Source organism: Erpetoichthys calabaricus, assembly GCF_900747795.2.
Source record: "Erpetoichthys calabaricus chromosome 1 unlocalized genomic scaffold, fErpCal1.3 SUPER_1_unloc_26, whole genome shotgun sequence".
NCBI lineage: Eukaryota > Metazoa > Chordata > Cladistia > Polypteriformes > Polypteridae > Erpetoichthys > Erpetoichthys calabaricus.
The window spans coordinates 1,212,491-1,238,487 of record NW_026261592.1 but is presented as its reverse complement, the minus strand read 5'-3'; the positions used below and the strand labels follow the sequence as shown (position 1 = coordinate 1,238,487).

General features: G+C 42.5%; 2 protein-coding genes and 1 long non-coding RNA gene across 3 annotated transcripts in view; 2 read left to right on the top strand and 1 right to left on the bottom strand.

The window, feature by feature from the left end:
- LOC114643290 (NACHT, LRR and PYD domains-containing protein 12-like) overlaps positions 1 to 25,997 on the bottom strand; it is a 547,995-nt gene that overhangs the window by 349,668 nt on the left and 172,330 nt on the right. The window lies entirely within an intron of this gene.
- Positions 1 to 25,997, top strand: part of LOC127526405 (uncharacterized) — a 272,184-nt gene that overhangs the window by 202,887 nt on the left and 43,300 nt on the right. The window lies entirely within an intron of this gene.
- The window catches only part of LOC127526404 (NACHT, LRR and PYD domains-containing protein 3-like), a 32,407-nt gene continuing 7,782 nt past the window's right edge, over positions 1,373 to 25,997 (top strand). Inside the window, exons 1-2 of the mRNA XM_051921835.1 lie at positions 1,373 to 1,543; positions 25,380 to 25,553. Coding sequence (XP_051777795.1) covers positions 1,473 to 1,543; positions 25,380 to 25,553 — 245 coding nt within the window. The 5' untranslated portion in view covers positions 1,373 to 1,472. The remainder of the gene's footprint in view (positions 1,544 to 25,379; positions 25,554 to 25,997) is intronic.

Genomic DNA, 25,997 nt, shown 5'->3' with positions numbered 1-25,997 from the left:
TCATTATACCAGTTCACAAAGTCATCTCCCACTAGACCAGGACTGGTTTCATTCACACTCAGTAGGCTAACAATCACTGAGTCATCAGCACATATTAAGATGAACCTGTCCTCAAATTTACTGAGACCACCACTAGTGTAGAGGAGTACAAACGAGGAGAAAGAACAGACATGAGGGGACCTGTGGATGAGGACAACATGTCAGACAGACAGCCATTGACTTTCACTCTTCAAGTCCTATCGCTTAAAAAGTCAATCAGCCATCCTACCAAACTGAAGTTGAAATTAAATTCTTTAATAAGTCTCTCTGCAAGAAGGTGAGGCTGAATGGTGTTAAATTCTGAAGAGAAGTCTACAAACAGGAGCCTCACATGAGTCTTGGTGCTCTACAAGGGGTCATACAAGAGATGAAGCAAAGTGACATAAGAACATAAGACATTTGACAAACGAGAGGAGACCATTCAGTCCATCAAAGCCGTGTGTTTAGTTAATAACTAAGCTGTCCCAATAGCTCATCCAGATTCTTCTTAAAACTCATCAAGGTTTCTGCTTCAACTCCATGTCTTACTAGTTTGTTTCAGAGTCACACAACTCTTTGCATATTGAAGTTCTTCCTGGCTTCAGTCCTAAATGCACTTTCTTTTAATTTCCACTGCTGTCCTCAAGTATGTGATTCACCCTTAAGCTGAAAGAATTCTGCAGGATCTCCTTTATCAATGCCTTTGAGGATTTTAAATACCTGGATGAGGTCCCCACACAGTCTCCTCTGCTCAGATAAACAGGTTTAATTCTCTGAGTCTGTCACAGAAGGACATGTTCTTCTGTCCCATAATGCACTTGTTTGCTCTCCTCTGCACAGCTTCAAGTGCTGCTATGTCTTTCTTATATCATGGTGACTAGAACAGCACACAATACTCCAGATGTGGTCTCACTAGTGCATTATAAAGTTTGAGTATAATGTCCCTGCTGCTGGTCACCACTAGAGCTGCCAATCCTAAGTGGTAAATGACAGACAAGAATTCCAGTTTGTCATCCTCACCCCGTGGTCACCTGTGACAAGTCCATCTGGTCACATGAGTGCAGGACGCCGTCAGTCTCATGTCTGTGACGTTCTTATCCAGTGTTGATGTCCACATGTCAGTCTGAATGACTTGGCACCAGTCAGTCCAGCGTGAAGGCAGGAGACTCTGTCAGGTATATAGTGCCTTACTTTATAAGAATGGCAGTAGTCTCGTGTTCACACTGCACTTCAGTGAAAAGTCAGAAGATAAGTGGCCATTGAACCTTTGTGATGTTTGTCCTTCTGTCTTTATGTCTGTTTGTCTGTCTCTCTTCATGTCCTCACTTCTCTCTCTTTATCTCCACAGCCTGACATGGTGTGATCTCACCTCCAGATGTTGCTCAGCTCTCTGCTCAGCTCTTTCTTCTCCACACTCACGACTGACTGAACTGGACCTGAGTAGCAACAACAACATGGAGGATTCAGCAGTGAATCAGCTGTGTGAGGGGCTGAGGAGTGAAAACTGCAAATTAGTGAAACTGCAGTAAGTGAACCACAAGTGTGTGTGTGTTTATGTGTGTGTGTGTGTGTGTGTCTCGTTAATTTTATTTCTTGTCACATTATGTTTCTGACTTTTCCACTCCCACAACACAAACGCTGTGTTTAATCAGGACAGACTGCAGTGTCCCTTATAGACAGACAGATGGACGTGAGGTGACACAACTGCAGATTTCCTTTAATAATTCAATTCATAAAGACAGCATTGTGACCCTGAGCCCCTCCACCAATCTGGTCACTCTCCTCATCCTCTCTGTCCAGACTGTTGTTTTATTTCTTGTCCCACAAGCCCACGCTGTCCATTCTTTATTTTAATCTCATACTTGTTCCTGTCCTCCAGTGTCACTTTCCTCCTTACACTCCTCTGATGTCCTCACTAAAGTTTGTTAAAATCACTAAAATACAATAAGGAGGAGAAACACAATCAGTGTGAGGAGAAGAGACGACTAAAGTGACAGAAGACAAAGAGGAGTGGACAGCTAGAGCTGGACTGAAGTGGCAGATAAGGACAAAAAGAATAGAATAACAAAGATAAGGAGAGACAAGAGAAGGAGATGAACAGAATGAAGAAAAGGATGAATAAAAGAGGAGGACAAGGCAGAGGATAAGGAGAAGGAGAGAGAGGAGGACAGACAGAGGAACAGGAGGAAAGGTGGACAGCAGCAGTAGAAATGACCAGCCAGCCATACACAGAAAGAGAAGGTGACAGGGAGGAGAGGAATAGGACTGAAGGCAGTGTGGACAGTAAGGTGGGAGACACAGGAAGTGACCGCCATTATAGCCAAGTGGACTGAACAGGCCGACATCATTCTACAAGACATAACCCCCAGGTCTACACAGGACATCGACATATATCTGTCAGTGGGCTTAGTGACCGACAGGTGGACACACACATCATGTGCAGTAGACGTCCAGAGACACTGAGAGGATTCTGGGAAGGTGACCTCAGTGGGGGTGTCAGTGAGATACTCCAGTGTGAGGAGTGGCGCCCTCTTGTGTTTGTAACTCACACTTGTGTCTCTTGTGGGACATTTAAATCAAGAATCTCACCACATGAGAAGTGTAGGCTGTCACATGACTTTCTCAATAATCAGTATATAGCGCCTTTTTGAAATTTTTATACACACATGGTCTTCACTGATGTCATCACAGGTCCAAACCCTCTGCCTCACAAATCCTTCTTTTGTCAGTTCAGTCAGTCAGGGTCTTCCTCAATGCCAGCAGACAATCAAATGGCCGACTGGAGATGTGAATAATTTGACGTCACTAAGGACACCTGTCACACTAGTCCTGTGCCCCACTGATCACTCTGGTCACTGCGTGATTCTCTTTACTACTAAATACAAAGCTGTTTGGTGACACATGTCAGGGGTCAGTGGTTGTGTGCAGGTTTTTAAATTAAAATGGTGAACTCAGAGGGGCGTAGGTGGATGTGGTCGTGTGGGGGAGCAGAGCAGCCCTGGAGTGTTGGTGGTGAATTTGCACACTTTACACCTGCAGACACGTGTGGTTCAGCCAGTGTCCTCATTAGTGTTCTGGGGTGTGGAATTAGACACCTGCACCCCAGTGAGTTTAAAATCAGCTGAGCAGGATAGTCAAGAACACAACTGAACAGAAAGAAAAATGAAAAGATGGAGATGGAGGTTAAATGAGAAAAAAAGTAAATGCAGAATTGTGGCTGAGCTGATGCAGTGGAGTGGAGGTCAAGAAGTGGCTGTGAGAGGAGTGAACACACGGCACTCAAGGTGTAAGGTCAAAACCTACTGTGTGCCCAAGGACCAAGAGTGACCAACTGCACCGAGTGGGCTTCTGCTGAAGGCTGAGGGATGGCATTAGGAGAAGGTCTCACGAGGCACACTGCTGAAGACCATGGGATTGTGGTGGGAACACAAGCTGAGTTTGGGGTCCTCAGCGGTGACCAGCTAAGGTGGCTGGGGCAGAAGCCAATGTGAAGGATGACTGCCCTTGCCGGTGGTCTCTTGTCTTGCTGAGGAGAACTTAAATGGTAAGCAGAGGAGATGTCAGTTTTAGGTGGCACATAAAGTCTTGTTGTTTTTACATACAATAATGCCAGTGCAGTGAGAATTGTGCCAATAATACTACTATCAAAGTGACAGGTGGCACATGCTATTAAACATAATATTAATGTGACAAATACTAAAGTGACATATCATTAAAGTAAAATAAAATAAAGTGACATGACTTATGCTGATAGGATAACATGTTTGAAGTGACCCATAACCAAAAAAATACAAAATAAAACTTCTAGAGCAGTGAGCCAATAGTGAGATATCAGATGTGGTACCCAGCTAATACAGTCAATACAGCTTAGGAGGAGAGAAGGAGCGTCAGGCCCAGAACTCAACCACCACCCCCTGTTATGAAGAGTTAAAGAGTCTAATGGCTCTGAGGACTAAAGATCTCTGGTATCTGTCCATATTGCAGTTCTGTGATAGCAGCCTACCGCTAAACAAACTCCTCTGATTAATTATGGTGGTGTATAGTGGGTGATGTTCATTGTCCATAACAGATAGCAGCTTGCACAGTGTCCTTCTCTCTGCCACCGTCACCAGAGAGTCCATTTCCATGCCAGCCACAGATCCTGCTCACCTGATCAGCTTGTCAATACACTCACCATCTCTCTTCTTCAAGCTACCCCACTTGATCACTTTATATAAAGTGATAGATAATTACAACGGTGAACAGATATAATGGACATAATTAAGGACAATACACATAATCCAAACAGACAATATTGGTCTGCTGATATGGTGACTGGAGGACAGACCTGCACAAGTTGCTTTGTAATGTCGGGGCACCAACTGGGTGTCCCCCTTTAATGAAGTCAAATGAAACAAAACAAAAGTGGACCCAATGGCCCAACAAAACACATTTTTTCAGCCCAATAGACAAATTTACTTTGCAGTTGTGTGAACACGATGGCGTTTGCTTCATGTTGATTTTCTGGGTCCAACAGCAAACTCCATCCTCTGGGGGGCCAGCAGCTTTTCAAGAGTCCCACCCAGAAGGACAGGGGCAGCTCTGGGCACTGTGGCTGAGTCAGTTCCCCTCATTTGGTTTCTTCTCAGAGCTGCAGGTGGCTAAGGAGAGACAGTCAGTGTGAGCGCCCCCTCTCGTCTCAGAGTGGTATCACTTACCTCACAGAGACAGGAAGGTCATCTCCAGGTGGGCACACATGTGTGACAATACATAGAACTGGCCGCTCATTTGTTTGCACTGCTTGTATTGTTGTATTCAGCGGCACTTTGAGAATTGATTCTCATTACATGTTTATTTGCACTTCATTTTTGTTCATCTTTGTATTAACATGGAGTTGATAGTTTGGAAATGTAACAATAAATATAATAAATGATTCCTGTAAACTTAAGAAATAGCAAATGTAAATTTGGTGTAAAACACATTATGAATTCTTTGGGACTTGAAATTTAAGACTTGACTCAAAACCTGACTAACAACATTTATTTATTTAGCATATTTTCATAAAAATAATGGAGCTCAAAGTGAAGAAAGAGAAAAAAACAAAATAAGTAAGAATTAAAATTAGGGAACACTAATTAACATTAATAAAAGTCAGGTCTGATGACCAGGGAGGACAGAAAATACAATAAAACTCCAGACGGCTGGAGAAAAAAATTAAAATCTGCAGGAGGTCCGAGGCCACGAGACCACCCAGCCCCCTCTGGGCATTCTACCTAACATCAATGACCTCAGTCAGTCCTCGTGGTATTCAGGGTTCACATGGAAGAACTTGATGATGACGGTCCCATAATGCACTTGGTTGCTCTGCTCTTCATATCTTCAAGTGCTGTTATGTCTTTCTTGTACTGAGGAGACCAGAACTGCACTCAGTAGTCCAGATGTGCTCTCACTAGGGTATCTGTAGCTGCTCCCGAAGGTTTTCTTCTGGTACAGATGAGACCATGCTCCGACTGATGTTTAAAGAGTATTTATTTGCTCTCTCTCTCTCTCTTTACTGCTCTCAAACACCTTGAAAAACTAAAATACAATAAAACTAGTAAATTAAACAATTAATGAATTACACAGGTGTCAGGATAACAAATTAAACATACCGTGTGCGCCTTCTGACCAGAAATTCAGGAGTCTTTATTATAGTCTCTCTGATACTTCACTTCTTCTTATCTTATTAAAACTAAACAGCTCAGCGTCCATTAAGCGTGTCACTATGTGCATTTCCGCTCCACGTCCGACCTTATCATGTGACCACTGCGCACTTCCGTTCAGACCAACTTTGCAAACTTATGTACAAATACATTGATTATAATATAAATAAAATTACAATTAGAAAAGCAATTATTATCAACAATAAGATTGTACCACAACTATATGATATACAATATAATTTACAAAATATATTTTACAAATTCGAACACTAAATTTACATATATACACACACATATTTTGCGACAGCTACACTGCCACCAAAATTACAAAGATTTATGTTAACCATATTCAAACAGAATTTAATAAATCCTGTAATTTTCCTTTTACCCTTTTTTAAGTCAAAAATTAATCTTACATCTTGTATGTTACCTCAGACTCAAACTTGCAAACAATACCATGCTTTACATCTCTAAGACATCCGTTTTAATATTATCTACCTAGTAATTTAGGAATCACTCCCTACTAATACAACTAATTTGTGAACTGGTCGTTCTAGAAAGGATGGTTGTATCAGACGTTCACCCTTCATTCCGTCTTCGTGTCTTTCTGCAAGTGACACAATATTTAATGTGCTTGCCCACTACCTTACTGGCACCTATTATCCAATATCCACTTGCTCTAAGTTCATTTAGAGTTTGCCCTCTGCCTTGGGGCTGAGTTTTCTTGTGGCAATGATCAAGTATCAATTGCGTAATAATAGCATTCTTAGGAAGAATTACTGGATGTTTCAGGTCAAATGATGTAGAAGATTTTCTCAATCGACCTCCAACCCTGAGCAGTCCATTTTCAAGGAATGGGTCAAGTTGGAACATCTTGTGAGTTTTTGATAGCTTGGCAGATTTTAGACTGAAACACTTCAACTCCTCTTCAAAGGCTTCCCTTTGTGCTGCCTTTGAGTACAAAGGCGACTATTCTCCGTTCTTCTACACTAATGGGTCCTGTTTGGTCTTTATTTGTCAGCCTTAGAATTCTAGCAACATCATTAAGAGCTGCATTCCAATCTGAGAATCTTGAGAACCTTTCAAGAAAACTTTCTCTTTCAGAAACATCAGCCTTCAAGACCCTTACCTCTGGGTCACCTATAAGTAGCTCTGGGGATCCTAGGCTTGTTACAATCTCCCGTTCCCATAGGAATTTAGGTCCTGTGAACCAATGCGAAGCAATCAAGTCTGCCACCTTAACACCCCTAGAGGCTTGATCTGCTGGATTTTGACTTGTTTCAACATAGAACCATTGACTTGGATCTGTTTTGTCTCTTATTTTCTGAACACAATTAGCTACAAAAACATGGAAGCGCTAAGCTTCATTTTTGATATACCCAAGCGCTACCTGCAAATCTGTCCAGAAGAATTCCTGATCTATCTTCAATTCTAGCTCCTCTCTAAGGATGCTACTCACTGCAGCAGAAACTGTAGCTGCAGTCAGCTCAAGGCGAGGTATGGTAACAACCTTTATGGGTGCCACTCTGGCCTTACCCATGATCAGAGCACAGTGAACTTGTTTGTCAGTCACAATCCTAATATATGAACACTGACCATAACCATTATTGCTTGCATCTGAAAAGTGATGTAACTCAGTTTTTTGGATTATGCCAAGGTTCTCAGGAAAGAGACATCTTTTTATGCAAATTTCTTGAAGGTTTTTCAAATCATGAAGCCACGCCTCCCATTTTGGCTTTAGTTCAGGGGAAAGAGGTTCATCCCATCCTACACCCCGTTTGCACATCTCTTGAAGTATTCTTTTCCCAGTCAAGATATAGGGAGAAAGAAACCCTAATGGATCATACACACTTGCAACCACTGATAGTATTCCTCGCCGTGTGGCTGCTCTTTCATCGACAATGACATTTAATGTAAATGCATCAGCTTCAGCATTCCACTTTACTCCGAGTACACTTTGCACTGGAAGCTCATTATAATTTAGGTCTACATCCTTCACTGAACTGGCACATTCAAAACATCTCTGCTGTTGGACACAAATTTGTGTAAACGTAATTTTCCTTTAGCACATACCTCCCGTGCTTCCTTAATCAGCTTCTTGGCCTTCTGAACAGACTCGACGCTGGCAAGTCCATCATCAACGTAGAAATTTTTCCGGATGAAACTTGACGCCAATGGGTAGTCCTTTTCATACGTATTGGCAAGGTACTTCATGCCATAGTTAGCACATCCCGGAGATGATGCTGCTCCAAAAATATGCACTCTCATTCGATATTCCTTGGGTTCCATTTGCGTGTTACCATTTTCCCACCACAAGAACCTCAGAAAATCCTGATCTTCTACGTTGACATGGAAACGATGGAACATTTTTTGCACATCACAAATAATTGCAATTTGGTGCTGGCGAAATCTACAAAGAACTCCAGTCAGAGCATTAGTTAAGTCAGGTCCTGTAAGAAGGTGGTCATTTAGAGAGTTACTTTCAAATTTTGCAGAGCAGTCAAATACGACTCTAATTTTCTCTGGCTTTCTAAGATGATACACTCCATGGTGTGGAATGTACCATGTGTTACCCTCCTTTGGTGTGGCAGTTACTTCTTCTGCGTCACCATCTTTCAAGACCCCATTCATGAATTTCACATAATCCTCTTTGTACTTGGGACTTTTCTCGAGTTTTCTTTTTAAATGCCTCAAACGTACTTCAGCCAGTTGCTTATTGTTTGGCAGCAGAGGACGCTCTTTGAAGGGTAGAGGCATTTCAAGATGTCCTTCTTCATTGTGGTGAATTTTATCATTCAAGAAGTTTAGAAATTGGATATCTTCTTGAGATATTTTCTTTCCTCTGGGCTCCGTGTCCAAGAAATCATTTTCTAGTGCCTTAATCACTGTGGCAGGTGTAACAAATGGTAGTTCCTTTACAGAGATGCGGTGACAAAATCCTTTCACCTTCCTTTGGTTTATATAAGTTGTTATGGGTCCTACGATACTCCAGCCTAGTTCAGTCTCGACTGCATATGGCTCATAATCCTCCCCTGATATCACTTGTTTCGGTTTCAGGGCTCTTGCACAATCATAGCCAATTAAAAGACCTGCAGGACAGTTCAACAGATCTGGCATTTTTTCTGCCACACTGAGAAGATGGGTCAAACCTTTCACTGTTTCACGAGTAGGGATGCTACTTTGTTCTAGTGGGATGTACTCTCGTGTATATACAGGTGGTAGTACAATGTACTCTTGTAATAAGTACCCTCTCACTCTTAGTCCAACTGCTCTTTGACAATTCACTATTGAACCCTTGTCAGTCATTGTTGACAGCTTTAATCTAACAGGTTCTGTGTCTGCATGAATTTTTTCACAAACATCCTGGTCAATAAACGAATTATTGCTCTGTGTGTCCAGTAAGGCATACACTAAGATTTCTGGGCTGTTCTTTGCTGCACAAGAAAGCCACACTGGAACAATCATTGAAGTGCGCTCGCTATTGGCTACATTCACGCTGCACAAAACAGTGGACGAATTCTCCTCTAACTGTGGCAAGTCTGGCCCCCTTTCTTGAAGAAATTCTTCATGAAGCGGTGTGGGGTGGTTACGTCTGCAGACATTGCAAATGGCCCTCTTTTTCCAATTTTTGGAAATGTGGCCAAACCTAAGGCAGCCAAAACACATGTTATTATCAACGATAAATTTTTTCTTTTCCTCCAAAGACATTGCTACAAATTGTTTACATTTATATATAAAGTGATTTTGTTGACAACAGACACATTCTACTTGCCTCAAGTTTTGAGTGGCGGAAGAGCTAGTTTTGGAATCTTGGTTATCCTCTGATCCATCTGAGTCTTTTAAAGTGGATTTTGGATCTCTTTGGATGAGAATTGATTCTCTTTGGATGTCTTTGTTGATGTCATTAAGGTGCTTGCCTTAAGATGCCTTTGTTCCTTTACAGTTTTTTCTTCCGTATGTTTCAATGCATAAAGTGAGGAAATTGGGTTGCATGCAATGCACGCTTCCTCTTCCACAAAGTCTAAAAATTCCTGGAAGCTTGGATAAGGTTTGTTATCACTCAGTGTTTTAGTAACATATTGATTCCACTGGGTTGTTAGCCAATCAGGTAGCTTCTGCAATAATTTCTGATTCTCCTCACAATCATCCAAAATCTTTAAGCCCTGTATGTGCAGCATTGCATACTTGCATGAGATGAGGAAATCACTAAACTCTCTCAATTTAAGAGATTCTCTTGGTCCAATCTTTGGCCAGGTACTCAGTTTTGCTCGGAATGCTCTTTGGACTACAAAGGGGTGACCATAACGTTTGTTCAATGCAACCCAAGCTTGCGTGTATGCTTCCCCATCGCTTCTATAAAACATTCCTTCTACTACGCTCAGTGCTTCTTCACTTATGTATCTTTTCAAATAGAACAACCTATGTGCTGGGTTTGTGCAGTTTGTTTCAATTAAGGCCTTGAAGCAGGTGCTCCATTCAATAAATTTGAGTGGGTCCCCGGTAAACACAAATGGCTCTGGTGCCGGAAGTTTAGTCACTGCCAGGGATTCTCTTAATGCCTGAACTAGCAAGGCTTCTTTCGATGCTGATTCCGTTTTACCTTCAGGAACTGAAGTGCTTTGAGGAACTTGGGCAGGAGGAATGCTATCATGCTGCATTGGAAACTGACTTGGAGGCAGTGTGGTTATTATTTCAATATCTCCCATTTCGGCACTCAACTTTAATTCCTCTTCAGCATAAACACTGTATTCTGCCTCTATTACTTCAAGATCTCTTTGAATTTCCAGCATTTTTAATCTCTCTTGTTGGGCTAGGACCTCCTTTCTCTGAATAGAAATTTCCCTTTCTCTGTTAATCTCAGCCCGTTTTGCTGCCAAGCGTGCTGCAGCCTCTGCCCTTTTTGTTGACATGTGACTTCCTTGCTGAGTACTACGTCCTGCTCTTGATACAGTTGAACCATAAATCGACCTGGCTTCTTCTCTTTGGAGTAATTGGAGGAGAGTTTCTTTCTCAGCAACTGCATTAAACATTTTGGTACCTGCTTCCATATAGTGCCTTTTCAGAACTGCCATTATTTCACTAATTACTGAGATGCTGCTATCCATTTTTCTTCTTATATCTTGAGACAGGGTAGCCAGTGCACGTAAGCCCTCATATTCCTTTTTCAGATCTGATTCATATTTTTCCAAATCTAAAATCATTTCACTTAACTCAGCTTTGGATAATTCTTCCTTGAGTTTAGACCTGATAAGCTGAACCTCTGCTTTGAAATTTACATACAGGAGCATAAACTTTCTTTCCTTCCTAGCTATCTCATTTTCTTTAAACTCAAGAATTTTTCTGTGGGGCATCTAGCTCTTTCTGAGCGCCTAACCTGCTGCTCGACATGAGATGGTTGCTCCTGTAGCCCTACTCTGTGTATTTCAAGCTTGGCATAAATTTCAGCTATGCGCTCTTCAACCATTTGTCTTTCTGAATTTTCAAGTTCTGTTTCTAATGTCTTCTCTAATTGCGCCTTCTCGTTTTCTAAAGCCTCAATTACTTGTTCTAGTAAACGATTTCCTACTGCACCTTGTTCCATTTTCACTAACAAACTGCATTGCAATATTAAACAATCAAATGTGAATTATAGAATTCTCATGAAAATATGTATCAATTATAAAACAATCTACACATTTCTGTTCAACTTACAAAACAAAATAGCATATTAGACACAATACGTAATTAAAACTTTCCTAATATGAATAACAAAAAACGTTAATATCAACAATTAATAATATGACTATATTTCCAAATGTAAATATGCCTAACCTGACGTCCCAACAGCGTTATTACTTATTGTAAACAGAACAGTCCAAAGATGTTAGAACGATTCCCTTTTGTTGCTGCGCTTCACTTCAAAACCGTCTTCTTATTGTGTACCAAACCTGCTTCGCGCTGAATCGGGTGTTGAAGCTCCTGACGTCACGTGCAATGAATGCTGGGATTTGTAGGCAGATCCTCCCGTGGAACGTGGTAATGGAGTATCGAAACACGTGTCCTTCCAATCTTCACTGAAACGCTAGCGAAACTCGTTGCTGACTCACTCCCATAAACAGCAACATTTTTCACTGTAGCTGCTCCCGAAGGTTTTCTTCTGGTACAGATGAGACCATGCTCCGACTGATGTTTAAAGAGTATTTATTTGCTCTCTCTCTCTCTCTTTACTGCTCTCAAAAACCGTGAAAAACTAAAATAGAATAAAACTAGTAAATTAAACAATTAATGAAATACGCAGGTGTCAGGATAACAAATTAAACATACCGTGTGCGCCTTCTGACCAGAAATTCAGGAGTCTTTATTACAGTCTCTCTGATACTTCACTTCTTCTTATCTTATTAAAACTAAACAGCTCAGCGTCCATTAAGCGTGTCACTATGTGCATTTCCGCTCCACCTCCAACCTTATCATGTGACCACTGAGCCCTTCCGTTCAGACCAACTTTGCAAACTTATGTACAAATACATTGATTATAATATAAATAAAATTACAATTAGAAAAGCTATTATTATCAACAATAAGATTGTACCACAACTATATGATATCTATATATATAAAGGAGAGTTGGTATCCGTGTGGTTGTGTTTGTGGAGGAACGGAGAGTCAAGGCAGGTGTTGGAGTCATGTGATCATCTCCCCTCCCATTCACCTCATTTCATTCACTTCATTTCGCTCCGAGCTGAGCTCCGTAGCTGACGCGGTTAGTCCTTTCTCCTTTACTGATTTACTGTTTAGTAGACGCGGTACTTACTGAATAGTATTTTTTCCTTTAGTGTTTCTTAGTGTTTAGTAGACGTGGTGTGCCGGTGTTCCCGTTTAGTGTTACTTTCTATTTCGTTTTTGTACTTTAGTGTTTAATAATAAATAATAATAATTCATTATATTTATATAGCGCTTTTCTCAGTACTCAAAGCGCTAAAATAGTGAGTGATACTTAGCTGATAGCAGTGTAGAAGCAGCACAGCACAACGCAGCCGGTAGGACAGGCGGGTGTGGTAGCGTAGGTGAGCGGCGATAGCAAGCATCAGGAGGAGGAAGCAGGATTTGGATGTTACAATACACAGCCATAAACAGTAACGCTTGGTAATTTCAGTCATGATCGCCCCGGAGCCATAAGCCAGGTTAGTATGAACATCAGATCAGTTCCCGGTCGTAGAGTACTGTAAGATGAAATGGGAGCAGATCAGCATGCTTTGTTTCCTTACAAAGCTCCGATAGTTTATGAAGACACACAGCAACAATTAAATCTTACAGATTCTGGTGTATTCGCAATTGCATTTGCTGTATGTATTTGTTTAGGTATTGACCCAAGTGATCAAGTGTTTACTATTTCTTCAATGCGAAATCACTTACTAAAAGCATTTTTGTTACTCGACAATTGCTTCCATTCTCTGTCGAAAGTAGCCGACGGGCGACACCAGTTACAAGTATTCAGTGCGTTCAAAGACCTGTACGAAGTACGGCAACTAACACAGTCACTCATAAAAGGGGAGATGACTCGGTGCAGGAAATGGGTATTGAAACTACCTTGGAAGACATGCAATCAACGAGGCGATTAAACGGATCTCAAGAGACGTCTTCTAGGTTGGAAAAAAAGTGCTTGGCTGCCAAAACCATATATATACATACATATATACATCTATATAAATAAAAATGTAAATGTTCGTTTGTTCAAAACCTAAAATCTCCGAAAGTTCTTCACCGATTGCTTTGAAATTTTGACACAACGTTGCATTCGAATATGCGCGTGTTTTTATATACATATTATATAGATGTCACACCTGTGACAGGTAAAAATATGCTTTTTTTGAAAACACAGCGCCATCTGTTGGACGTAAAAGCAACACACGCTATACTAAATATTTTACGATTCTATTTCAATCCATCCATCCATTTTCCAACCCGCTGAATCCGAACACAGGGTCACGGGGGTCTGCTGGAGCCAATCCCAGCCAACACAGGGCACAAGGCAGGAAACAATCCTGGGCAGGGTGCCAACCCACCGCAGGACACACACAAACACACCCAGACACCAAGCACACACTAGGGCCAATTTAGAATCGCCAGTCCACCTAACCTGCATGTCTTTGGACTGTGGGAGGAAACCGGAGCGCCCGGAGGAAACCCACGCAGACACGGGGAGAACATGCAAACTCCACGCAGGGAGGACCCGGGAAGCGAACCCAGGTCCCCAGATCACCCAACTGCGAGGCAGCAGCGCTACCCACTGAGCCACCGTGCCGCCCTCTATTTCAATGTTTCGATCAAATACATTTGTAAGTATGTGAATAAAGGCAGCGACATGGCAGTTTTTGGCGTGCAACCAGAAAGAAGTGATAGGAATGCGGTCATACATATCGATGAAATCACACAGTATTAGGCTGGAAGATACATAAGCAGCAATGAAGCTGTATGGCGAATTCTTTCATTTCCCATACATGAACGAGGTCCAGATGTTGTTCACTTAGCAGTTGTGGACGAAAAAGGCACACTGACAACAGGCAGATAATATTTCTTCAGGTCTCTTTATTATTCATTCGGAGTCACAGTAAGTAGAGATTCAAAGAGCATAACTTATTACCGCAAAACTCAATTTGAACCCTGATCAAAAGCCAGGAGGGGTTTTTTATACTTCAGCATCTCATGATTAATAAGACAGAAAAACATCCTTATCATCTAAGTAGAGTTAAACAATATGTCTGTTGAGCTTAGCATTATCTGTGTTCTCAAAGCTAAGCACAGGAGAGACGCCTTTGCATAAACTACATGTACTTTCTGCAGCCTTGTGACCTTGTCCCTGAAACATTCACTCTGAGAAAGGGAAAACAAGAAACAGCTTAGATGTTATACATGTGGACACTATTTCTCCTGAACTCTGGAATAACATATTTTTGTTAGTTCATAAGCCAAAGCGTCTCTCACTGGCAAGTTATAAATTAGTTGTTATAAAATTCTAATTAACTATACATGGTGCTGAGGAGAACATTCTTCTTCTACATTCCCCCCTTTTTGAACCAACAAAAATATGGGTTACAAAGGAGTAATGCGGGAAAGAGTAGGAGAAGGGGAAGGAGTGGAAGAAAAGGAGGAAGAAATTTGAAGCATGCATTCTTCGTGTAACATATAAACCTTGGCCACGGAGGCAGTGAAATACTGGGACACAATATATCTGATCAGGGGAACGATACAGCAGGCCACAAGCAACAGAATGATAAAAGCAACGGCCAGTTAAATAAAAACTGACCTGAGCCATCAGCCCCAGGGGCTAGAAATGCCAGAAGTGGTAGCTAATTCATTTGAAAGGGCAGTTAAACCTGGCAAAGCATGGGTGATTGATCCATCGGGAGCCATATTATTAGGGATGCAAGTGCAGCACGCATCACCAAACATAGCACATACACCCCCCTTTTCGGCAAGAAGCATGAAGGGGGAACTATAATTACTAGAGAAGCAGGTATAATTACCATCATGAGACTGGAACATCGGGGGAGTCATATGAGGAGTGGGGGGGGAAGAGGAGAGAAAGTGTAATGCAGTTAGAGTCTTTTGGTGTGGACGGAGAGGTAAAAAGGGCAAGGAGACAAGGAAGACCAACAGGGTCAGAAATATTAGAAAGAGGGAAAGGGACGGTAGCCAAATGTGGCCTGGCCGTAGCACAGGCATAGCAATCAGATTGATTTACTTGCTTAGCCGAATATAATACTCACTGCAACCAACGGTTCTGATCGCCATAGCCAGTTTCGATTGAAAAAGTGGATGAAAGGGTGGAAATATTCATAATCTTAACAGGAGAAAAGTCTGAACCAGAAGTTGGGGAGACGGGTGTGTGTGCAGGAGAATGAGAGGTGTTAGTAACAGGATTGTCAATCTTAATTAGAAATCTCCCTAAAGGGTCTGTTCCAGATACATATGCCCCTAATATATAGGTTCCTGAGTCATGTAAAGAGGGGTTCTTCAAAGTGATGATCAAGGGGTTACAATGGTTGTCAGCACATTCATGAGAGGCATGTCCTTTTATGGTAGAAAACCGATTTTTCAAACCGTATTTTTGGGCCTCAAAGGGTTGATAACCCCAGTCCTCAGTTCCAGTGTTAGCAAAAACCCATTGCCAGTTGTCGCAGTTACTTCCCCAATAATACTTCGTAACAGTCATACACATGTATTTGTCAGACCAGGTCCACTGGGCTTCTCGACCAGTCCCACAGTTGATAATAGAGCAGAAATCAACCTGCACTGATGTGGTGATTCCTAACGGGAAAGTCAAGGTGACCAGGGCAGTAGACAAGGGAAAAGAAAAGCATAGTAGCACAGCAATCAAGGGTGCCATCTCCTGCAATGTGAGGCGTGAATCCAGGCGGGCAATCCTTCCACTTTCACTGCATGTGGTGTGGACAGAAGAACTTGGAACGGTCCTCTCCACCTCAGCTGATGCCAATGTTTCCTCCGAGTGTCACGGACGAGGATCCAAGTGCCTAAGGGAATCAGCGTGTCTTTAGATGGAAGATTAGTCCTCCAGGCCTGGTAAACCTGTTTGTGGACTTCTTTCAGAGAAGCTTGGAGACCTGTAAGACAAGAGAGAAGGTCATTGTCCACAGTATGCAGGTTAACATTTCCCATAACCATGCCCACAGGCATGGGTCGTCCGGTCAGAATTTCAAACGGCGACAGTCCTAATTGCCGGTGTGTTCTACCCCTCAATCCCATTAAGGCCAGAGGCAAAGCGTCCGGCCAGGATAAATTTGTCTGCTCACAGATTTTTGCTAATTTAGATTTTAGGTTGCCATTGCACCGTTCCACAATGCCTCCACTCTGGGGGTGGTATTTGCAATAATGATGCACATTTATCTGGAGCCAGGTGGTTAATTCATTTATAATGGAATTCACAAAATGAGTGCCATTATCAGTTTGTAATTTCTGTGGTATGCCCCACCTAGGAATAATTTCTTTGATTAAAGCTTTGGCTACAGTTTTAGCATGAGCGTGTTTAGAACGAAAAGCTTCTACCCATTGGGAGAACACATCAACAATTACTAGACAATAATGGTAACCTTTAGACGGAGTTAGTTCAATGAAATCCATTTGAAGGTGTTCAAACAGACCCATTGGATTAGGTGTAACGGCGGGACTTACCTGGACTTACCTGGGTGCCTTTTCCTACATTAAACTTTTGACATAATGCACAGCGCCTGCAGAACTGCTCTGCATATGTAGAGAAGCCTACAGCTTCCCAATGTTTTTCAACATCTTGAATCATGGCGTCCTTTCCAGCATGGTCTAGGCCATGAGCGATTTTTGCCATACCTGGGAAAGAAGCCTTTGGTAGGAAAGGTTTGTTAGTTTGCCTATGGGTCCAGACTCCATCAGAGAGGGACCCTTCTTTGGACCATTTTCTTTTTTCTCTGTCTGTGGCTGCACTCTGTAAAGAAACAAGTTGATTATCAGGGTCCTGGTCATTTCTCTGTTGGAATAAAGAAATTGGTGTGTTATTATATGCAGCCTGTTTAGCAAAGTGATCAGCTAATTCGTTTCCTTTGCTGACAGGATCTTGTTTTCCTATGTGAGCTTGACATTTAACGATCGCTAACTTTGATGGTTTAGTTATAGCTTCTAAGAGGGATTCGATCAGTTTTTGATGTTGGATCTGTTTGCCACCGCTGGTCTTAAATCCTCTTTATTTCCATAAGGCTCCATGATCATGGCAGACTCCAAAAGCATATCTGGAATCCGTAAAAATTGTTATAATTTTCCCTTCGGACAACTGACATGCTCGGGTGATAGCTATCAATTCAGCTGCCTGCGCGCTTAAACTTGATGAAATTTGGTTTGCTTCCAGCAGGTGGTCACCTTTGACCACTGTATAGCTGGTTGAAGATATTCCATTTTCCAATCGTAGGTTTTATAATCTTAGTTATTTCGTCATTACAGTTGTGAGGCTCCCCTTCTTCTTCAGTTGGAAGAAGAGTGGCTGGATTTAAGGTAGAGCATCTTTCAATGGTGACATTTGACAAAGTATAGAGTACATTTTGATAGTGTATTACTCTTGCAGTTGTGAGATGTGAAGTCTTAGCCTGTACTAAAATAGAATGTACGGCGTGAGGTACCCTTACTGTTACAGGGCTCATGAGCACTATATCAGTACTGGCCAGTACAGCTTCAGTTGTAGCAGCCACAGCCCTAAGGCAAGGTGGGAGAGCTGTAGCTACAGGATCCAATTTTTTCGAAAAATAGGCTATTGGGCTTTGTTTGTCTGCATGTAGTTGCGTTAAAACTGCATTCATTCATAGAACTGCATTCATTAATCCCCCCTTTCCGTCCACGAGCAGAGTGAATGGAGGAGAATATAGTCAGGGAGAGTAGTGCATTTTTTTTTAAATCACATAGAGCCTTGTCAGCCTGCTATTCCACTGCATGCAGCCAAATGGCAGTTGTTAGCTAGATTTTGGAAAGGCTGTGCTCCTCCTGAAAAACTTACAAGCAAACAACTTCTCAGGCTGCAAGCTGGTACTACTTTTAAATTAGGAATTCATCCTACCGTGGTGCCATACATGCTATCTTCCAGATCATGAAAAAGTCTGTGGCAGAACCGGGTCAGCGACAACAAGGAAACACTAATTTCCGTGGCGACCCAAGTGCCAGCGACAAACAAAGACAATCCATTTCAGGAAACACACAGCACAACTCCATAACAAGAAAACATTCCCATCAAAAGCTATGCAGCCACAGAGAAATATCCTGACTTAACCTGTTGTTTTGTGACCGGTCTTGGAAGGTTTTGAATGATGGTTATACGGCCTCTAGAGAGAGCTCTTGTATCACAAGAAATGTCATGACCTAAATATTTAACGGTAGTTTGGACTAACTGCAGTGTTGTTTTCGACACTTTTTTATGGCCATTTTTCTCCTAAAAACAATAGCAATTTTCTGAGTGTCATGTGCACTTTTTTTTTCTTTTCCTTTTCCGTAGTACTACGCACCATTATATCATCTACATACTGTATCAATACACTGTCTTTTTCCCGCCAAAAGCCTTCTAAATTTGAGCAAGAGCTTGGCCATAAACACAAGGGGCTTCAGTATATCCCTGAGGCATGACGGTCCAGGTCCATCGGTGGTTTTGAAAGGTAAAAGCAAACCAGAATTGAGAATCAGGGTGCACAGGAATGGAAAAGAAAGCGTTAGCAAGGTCAATAACAGAGAAGTACCGGGCGGACGGGGGTATCATGGAAAGAATAGTAGAAGGATTAGGAACAATAGGTGTTCTAAGAAAAACCGCAGAGTTAACTTGTCGTAGGTCTTGAACAAAACGCCATGAACCGTCAGCCTTTTTTACAGGTAAAATGGGAGAGTTGACTGGAGAGTATGTAATTGGAATAATCGCTAATCGCCTCACGAGATCAGAATGTACGGCGGCGATACCAGCCTCTACCTCTGGGGACAGAGGATACTGGACACGGTGTGGGCGGAAGGAAGATTTTGAGAAAATCACCAGTGGCTCACAGTGTGCTATCCTTCCATAATCATTTTTCCCTTGGGACCACAGTGCTAAGGAAACATGGGGAACCGAATCTCCTAAATAGAAAACACTTTGTGAATATGTGAGGTGCACTGAAGCAACAGCTTTAGTAGACAACAAAAATACATGGAATGTGCAAAGTTTCAGGGCATGTGCTGGAGGAAAGAAAAGATTCTAACCAAGGTGTGTCCACTTCAGCAGGGAAATACTGGGCAGTACAAGGCAGGGTGTCCGGGACTTGTAAGTGAGGAAAATAGGCATGAGGGGAAAGAATGAAGGGCTTTCAAGAGGAAGGTGTGCGGGGAAATGTTCAGGGTCCAGGCTGTAAAAGAGGGCTTGGGGTGTGAAGTTTTGGCACAGGAGCTTAGGAATGGAGCAGCAAAAATCCTTGTTCAGTTAAAGAAATTGAGACTGACAATTAAGTCATAAGATCCCATCCCAGCAGTTTCACAGGGCACAAATGATTTAACAGAAAGCAACGAGTCAATAATGAAACTGTTAGTGCTGAGCTGTAATTGCAGAGGCAGTTTTGAGACCGGCAAAATATAAGGCTGTCCCGAGGCAGTAAGCACTTTTACTGTATCTGTCGAGGCAGGGACCTCCTTCAGCGCGTGGCTCCTGTGTCCATTTTAAAGGCAGTTTCTTTGCCATTAAAGTCAATAAAAGATCAGTTTCAGCATGACGAGTAAGCAAAGGAAACTGGAAAAAGTGGCTGGGGTCCCTGATAATTCTTAGGACCAAGGAATGTCATTAGGCTCAGGGAGAGAGGGTGACGGAGGCACTTGTGTGGGCAGTTGAGTCTGAAATGTCCAAGTTCACCGCAGCCGTAACAGGCATATGACGCTGGCGTCTGCTCTGAAGGGTTAGGCATCTGAGCGAAAGGATTATTAGGGTTTGATAAATGGAACCCGCATCCTCTTCCGCGCCCTCGCCCTCGACCTCCAAAGAATTTTCCGCGTCCTCTCCCCCTAGCCGGGTCAGTTCTTCCAGTATAGTAATTTATTTGTGCAGCCAAAAGTTTGGTCTGTGTCTCTGACTCTTTTAATTTAGTCTGTCTGTCAGCATGCTCTGCATGACGCTTGACTTCCTCGAACGTTGCGGTCTTCCAGCCTTTTGCAGGACGTGCAGACTTTGCTTTGAATGTCACTTCTCAGTCCCGAGATGAAAGGAGGCACTGCAGCACAAGTTCTATCGTTTGTATTGTCTAGCCCAGAGTGATTAGCCATCAGATCTTGCAATCGGTGAGCCGGCTGAAATTAGTGACCAGTTTGTGCACTTTTTTTATTTTTCTGCCAGGGCTCCTTTCAAAGGCTCTCACTGGGCGAGGAAAGGACCTTCATTCCAATGCCAAGGGACACCGTTATGATCACCGTGATTTACAGTTGCCCATGTGGTGCTCAGCTGTCGATGGAGCACCTGTGTCCAATCTGCAGCATTTGTTTTATACATTTTATCCAGCTGCTGTAACGGCTCCACAAATTTTCAGTCCACCGACTGCTTTGGGGTCGGGCAGTTCAGACACCACATCTTTTAATTCTTGAAAGTCCCAATTTCGGTGAATCATTACAGTAGTGGGATTATTATTGCCTGGAGGTTGTGTGGGATCATGTCGGGGGTTGGGGAACTTCAATGAGGGGGCAAGAGAATGTCGAGCCAGAAGGCTTAGGGGAACCAAAGGGGGAAGTAAAACCACTCATTTGGTTTAGAGCGGAAGGTCTGACTGCTCGTGCGCTGGGAGACAGATGACTCTTCTGGTTTCTGCCATTGCAACCCAGTAGCACCTTGTGAATGATCTGAATGATCTTCCTCAGGGTCAATATGTGAGGACGGGTCATAATGATATTGTTCATCGTAAAAACCTGCTCCAGACGGTTCGTCTGTTAACAGGGGTGCAGTTGGAGGTGGGGGTGCAGGAGGTGGAAGCGGGGGAGTTGGGTAAGGAGGAGGTGGACAGATTACGGGGTATAGGGGGTCTTTCTTTTCGGTCTGCTTTCTTTTACTTTCAGGCTTGGGCGCTGTCTCTATCTTCATTTTCTGCAACGCTAGCAATAATTCTTCCTTGTCTTTTCGTGTTTTGACTTCAGCAGCCAGCAGGTTGTTACGCCTCTGCTTATTCCACTTCTTACATGCCTTTTAAAATCCAACCCAGTTTTCTTTTCTATAAACTTTCTACGGGACCTGCCCTTAAATCCCGACGGTGTACTAGGAGCCTGGTGATTCTCTGAAAATAATCCTTCTAACATTAGGTTTTGAGGACCCTGTGGGACCTGTTTGACTGGCTTGCTATTTATTTCCCATAGTAAGCAGCAGGCCTTCAACAGAGAGCAACTCAATCTCCGATTATTTCTCGTCCCACTTGTCGTCCCTGTCCCTGACCTTGTCCCTGAAACATTCACTCTGAGAAAGGGAAAACAAGAAACAGCTTAGACTTTATTCATGTGGACACTATTTCTCCTGAACCCTGGAATAACATATTTTTGTTAGTTCATAAGCCAAAGCGTCTCTCACTGGCAAGTTATAAATTAGTTGTTATAAAATTCTAATTAACTATACATGGTGCTGAGGAGAACATTCTTCTTCTGCACAGTACATCTAGAAAATGGACAACGCGTTTATTTCAAGGCTGCAAATGTGCAACAAATAGCCGTGAATCCACCGGCTACAACGTTAACTGCTTTCTTTACGTTATGTCAAAATGACGTGTTTGCGAAAACACTGCTGTATTCGGAAGTGCCTACGTATTACACATGGAATGCGAGTAGAAAATCATTTGAACAATGCAAACGAGGAGAGCGAGTCAACGGACAACCTGGCATATTCAAAGAAACTAAGATAGGCAGACTGTACACCGTGCATCCCAATCAAGATGAATGCTTCTTTGATCACATGCTGTTGGTAAATGTGCCCGGTCCAACGTCTTTCCAGCAATTGAGAATTGTCAATGGCATTACACATGCCACTTTCTGAAGTGCATGTCAAGCTCTGAATTTATTGGAGAACGACCGACACTGGGATGAATTCAATAATGACGTGTGTAACACGTCACATCCAAATCAAATTTGTGCATTGTTTGCAATCATATTGAGCGCCTGCTCTCCTTCATCTCCAACACAGTTATGGGAGAAATATAAATCGCACATGGCTGAAGATATTTTCTGTCGAATACGCAAGTAAAATTCAAATATAAACATGGATTTCACAGCAGAAATAAATCAAGAACTAAGGGATGATAATGATTGAAGATTTGTGCTTAGAAATCGCGAACAAAGTTCTCAATCAATTGGGAATGCCATCACTGAATTGATCTGCTGCTGCTTCGTTCGATGTAGAATTGCGTCGTGAACAAAATTACAACACAGGTGATCTTTTGTCGTATGTGCAATCAAATATTCCTAAGCTAACGCTTCAGCAAAAAGGCATTTACGATCAAATAATGCAAACTGTCAATAACGGGGTTGGAGAAATCTGGAAATTGGGAACGGAAAGGTGCCGGTTGATCTGACCTCAGGACGAATTTCATTGCCTCATAACTTCTGCAATTTAGTGACGTCAAAAGAAGAATTGGTTGAAAAAGTATTTCCCAATATTCAAACCAATTATAAGAATCACGATTGGCTGAGTGAACGAGCTATTCTTGCGGCCAAAACCAAAGACGTCTACGAACTTAACAATATTATTCAGTCTAACATTCTGCACACACAATGGAACAACAAAAAGTATTGTATACCCACAAGCATTGTGAAATTAAACATATTAGAAATGTGGGCTGTCTCTTTTCTTTCTTTTCCATTTAACCAGACTGAGCCACAGCAACGCGTGGCCGGGTACAGCTATATATATATATATATATATATACACACACACACACACACATATATACAGTATACATACACCTATACATCTATACTAATAAAAGGCAAAGCCCTCACTGACTCACTCATCACTTATTCTTCAACTTCCCGTGTAGGTAGAAGGCTGAAATTTGTCAGGCTCATTCCTTACAGCTTACTTACAAAAGTTAAGCAGGTTACATTTCGAAATTCTACACGTAACGGTCAACAACGTCCGCCATGTTAAACTTTCTTATTTATGGCCTCATCTTCACGAAATTTGGTAGGCGGCTTCCCTGCGCTAACCGAAACCGATGTACGTACTTATTTCGGTGGTATGACACCACTGTCGGCTGCCATATTGAACTTTCCAACGGTCTTTGTTACTTAATGGGCCCATCTTCACGGAATTTGGTAGGTGGCTTCCCAATGCTAACTGAATCCTACTTACGTACATATATACGTCCATAGCCTGCAGCTCGGTCCACACTCTGAATCCTCCAGGCACTCCTGAGCATAATCTAATTTTGAAGGTTGGGGTACCAATAATGTTACTGAGAAACTTACAGCCACCGAAACTTTGTAATGGCACGAGACTTCAGGTCACATGCCTGCAAAAGAACCTAATTGAGGCAACTATTTTTACTGGCGGTGGCTCAGGGGAGAGAGTTTTTATTCCTGGCATCCCTGTTATACCCTCTGATCTCCCATTTCAATTCAAACGCCTCCAATTTCCAGTAAGGCTCTGCTTCACAATGACAATTAATAAGTCTTAGGGACAGACCCTACAAAAGGTTGGCATTGATTCGAGGCAAGATTGCTTTTCACATGGCCAACTATACGTTGCATGCTCAAGTGTGAGCGCAGCGCACAGCTTGGTCATATTACAACCGGAGGGGCGAACTGACAACGTGGTATACAAAGAGATCCTGAACAAATAATAATTGGTACATCTTCCCTCAGTTTATTATTTAAAATTTTAAACCAGTACTTCGCCGCTGCGAAGCGCGGGTATTTTGCTAGTACAATATAATTTACAAAATATATTTTACAAATTCGAACACTAAATTTACATATATACACACACATATTTTGCGACAGCTACAGTATCATAAAGTAAGAGTATAATGTCCCTTGATTTAAATTCAACAGTTTATATGATATAACCTCACATTTTAAATTATCTTTATAATTGCTTCTGTACATTACTTAGTCGGGCGGCACGGTGGCGCAGTGGGTAGCGCTGCTGCCTTGCAGTTGGGAGATCTTGGGGACCTGGGTTCGCTTCCCGGGTCATCCCTGCGTGGAGTTTGCATGTTCTCCCTGTGTCTGCGTGGGTTTCCTCCGGGCGCTCCGGTTTCCTCCCACAGTCCAAAGACATGCAGGTTAGGTGGATTGGCGATTCTAAATTGGCCCTAGTGTGTGCTTGGTGTGTGGGTGTGTTTGTGTGTGTCCTGCGGTGGGTTGGCACCCTGCCCGGGATTGGTTCCTGCCTTGTGCCCTGTGTTGGCTGGGATTGGCTCCAGCAGACCCCCGTGACCCTGTGTTCGGATTCAGCGGGTTGGAAAATGGATGGATGGATGGATTACTTAGTCAATGACAATGTTGTGTCAACATAAACCCCTAAATGCTCTTCAGAGGTCTCGTCCTGTAGCTCAGTGTCTCCCATTTTGTATTTATATTTGGCTGAACTGAATCACTCAGGTGAATAGAAGACGCATCGGGACAACAGCAAGTGAAGTGAAAAAGTATCACAAAATAATACAAACAAATAAAAGAGGAGACTCCATAACACTTCAGTGACAAATATATTTCTTTATTCTTGTTCAGATAATGAACCCATGATTAAAAATTAATCAAATAATAAAAACAAAACTTCAACAAAGACAGAGACAAACAGACCTACTGCTGGTCACCACTAGAGCTGCAAGTCCTGAGTGGTAAATGACAGACAAGAATTCCAGTTTGTCATCCTCACCCCGTGGTCACCTGTGACAAGTCCATCTGGTCACATGAGTGCAGGACGGCGTCAGTGTCATGTCTGTGACGTTCTTATCCAGTGTTGATGTCCACATGTCAGTCTGTATGACTTGGCACCAGTCAGTCCAGCGTGAAGGCAGGAGACCCTGTCAGGTATATAGCGCCTTACTTTATAAGAATGGCAGTGGTCTCGTGATCACACTGCACTTCAGTGAAAAGTCAGAATACAAGTAGCCATTGAATATTTGTGTTGTTTGTCCTTCTGTCTGTCTGTCTGTCTCTCCTCATGTCCTCACTTCTCTCTCTTCTTCACCATAGCCTGACTGAATGTCGTCTCACCTCCAGATGTTGCTCAGCTCTCTCCTCAGCTCTTTCTGCTCCACACTCACAACTGACTGAATTGAACCTGAGCTATAACAACATGGAGGATTCAGGAGTGGATCAGCTGTGTGAGGGGCTGAGGAGTGAAAACAGCAAATTAGAGAAACTGAAGTAAGTGAACAACAAATGTGTGTGTGTGTGTGTGTGTGTGTGTGTGTGTGTGTGTGTGTGTGTGTGTGTTTGAGAGTGTGTGTGTCTCATGAATTTTATTTCTTGTCACATTATGGCTCTGACTTTTCCACTCCCACAACACAAACGCTGTGTTTAATCAGGACAGACTGCAGTGTCCCTTATGGACAGACAGATTGACGTGAGGTGACACAACTGCAGGTTTCCTTTAATAATTCAATTCATAAAGACAGCATTGTGACCCTGAGCCCCTCCATCACACTGGTCACTCTCCTCATCCTCTCTGTCCTAAGTGTTGTTTTATTTCTTGTCCCACAAGCCCATGCTGTCCATTCTTTATTTTAATCTCGTACTTGTTCCTGTCCTCCATTGTCACTTTCCCCCTTACACTCCTCTGATGTCTTCACTAAAGTTTGTTAAAAATCA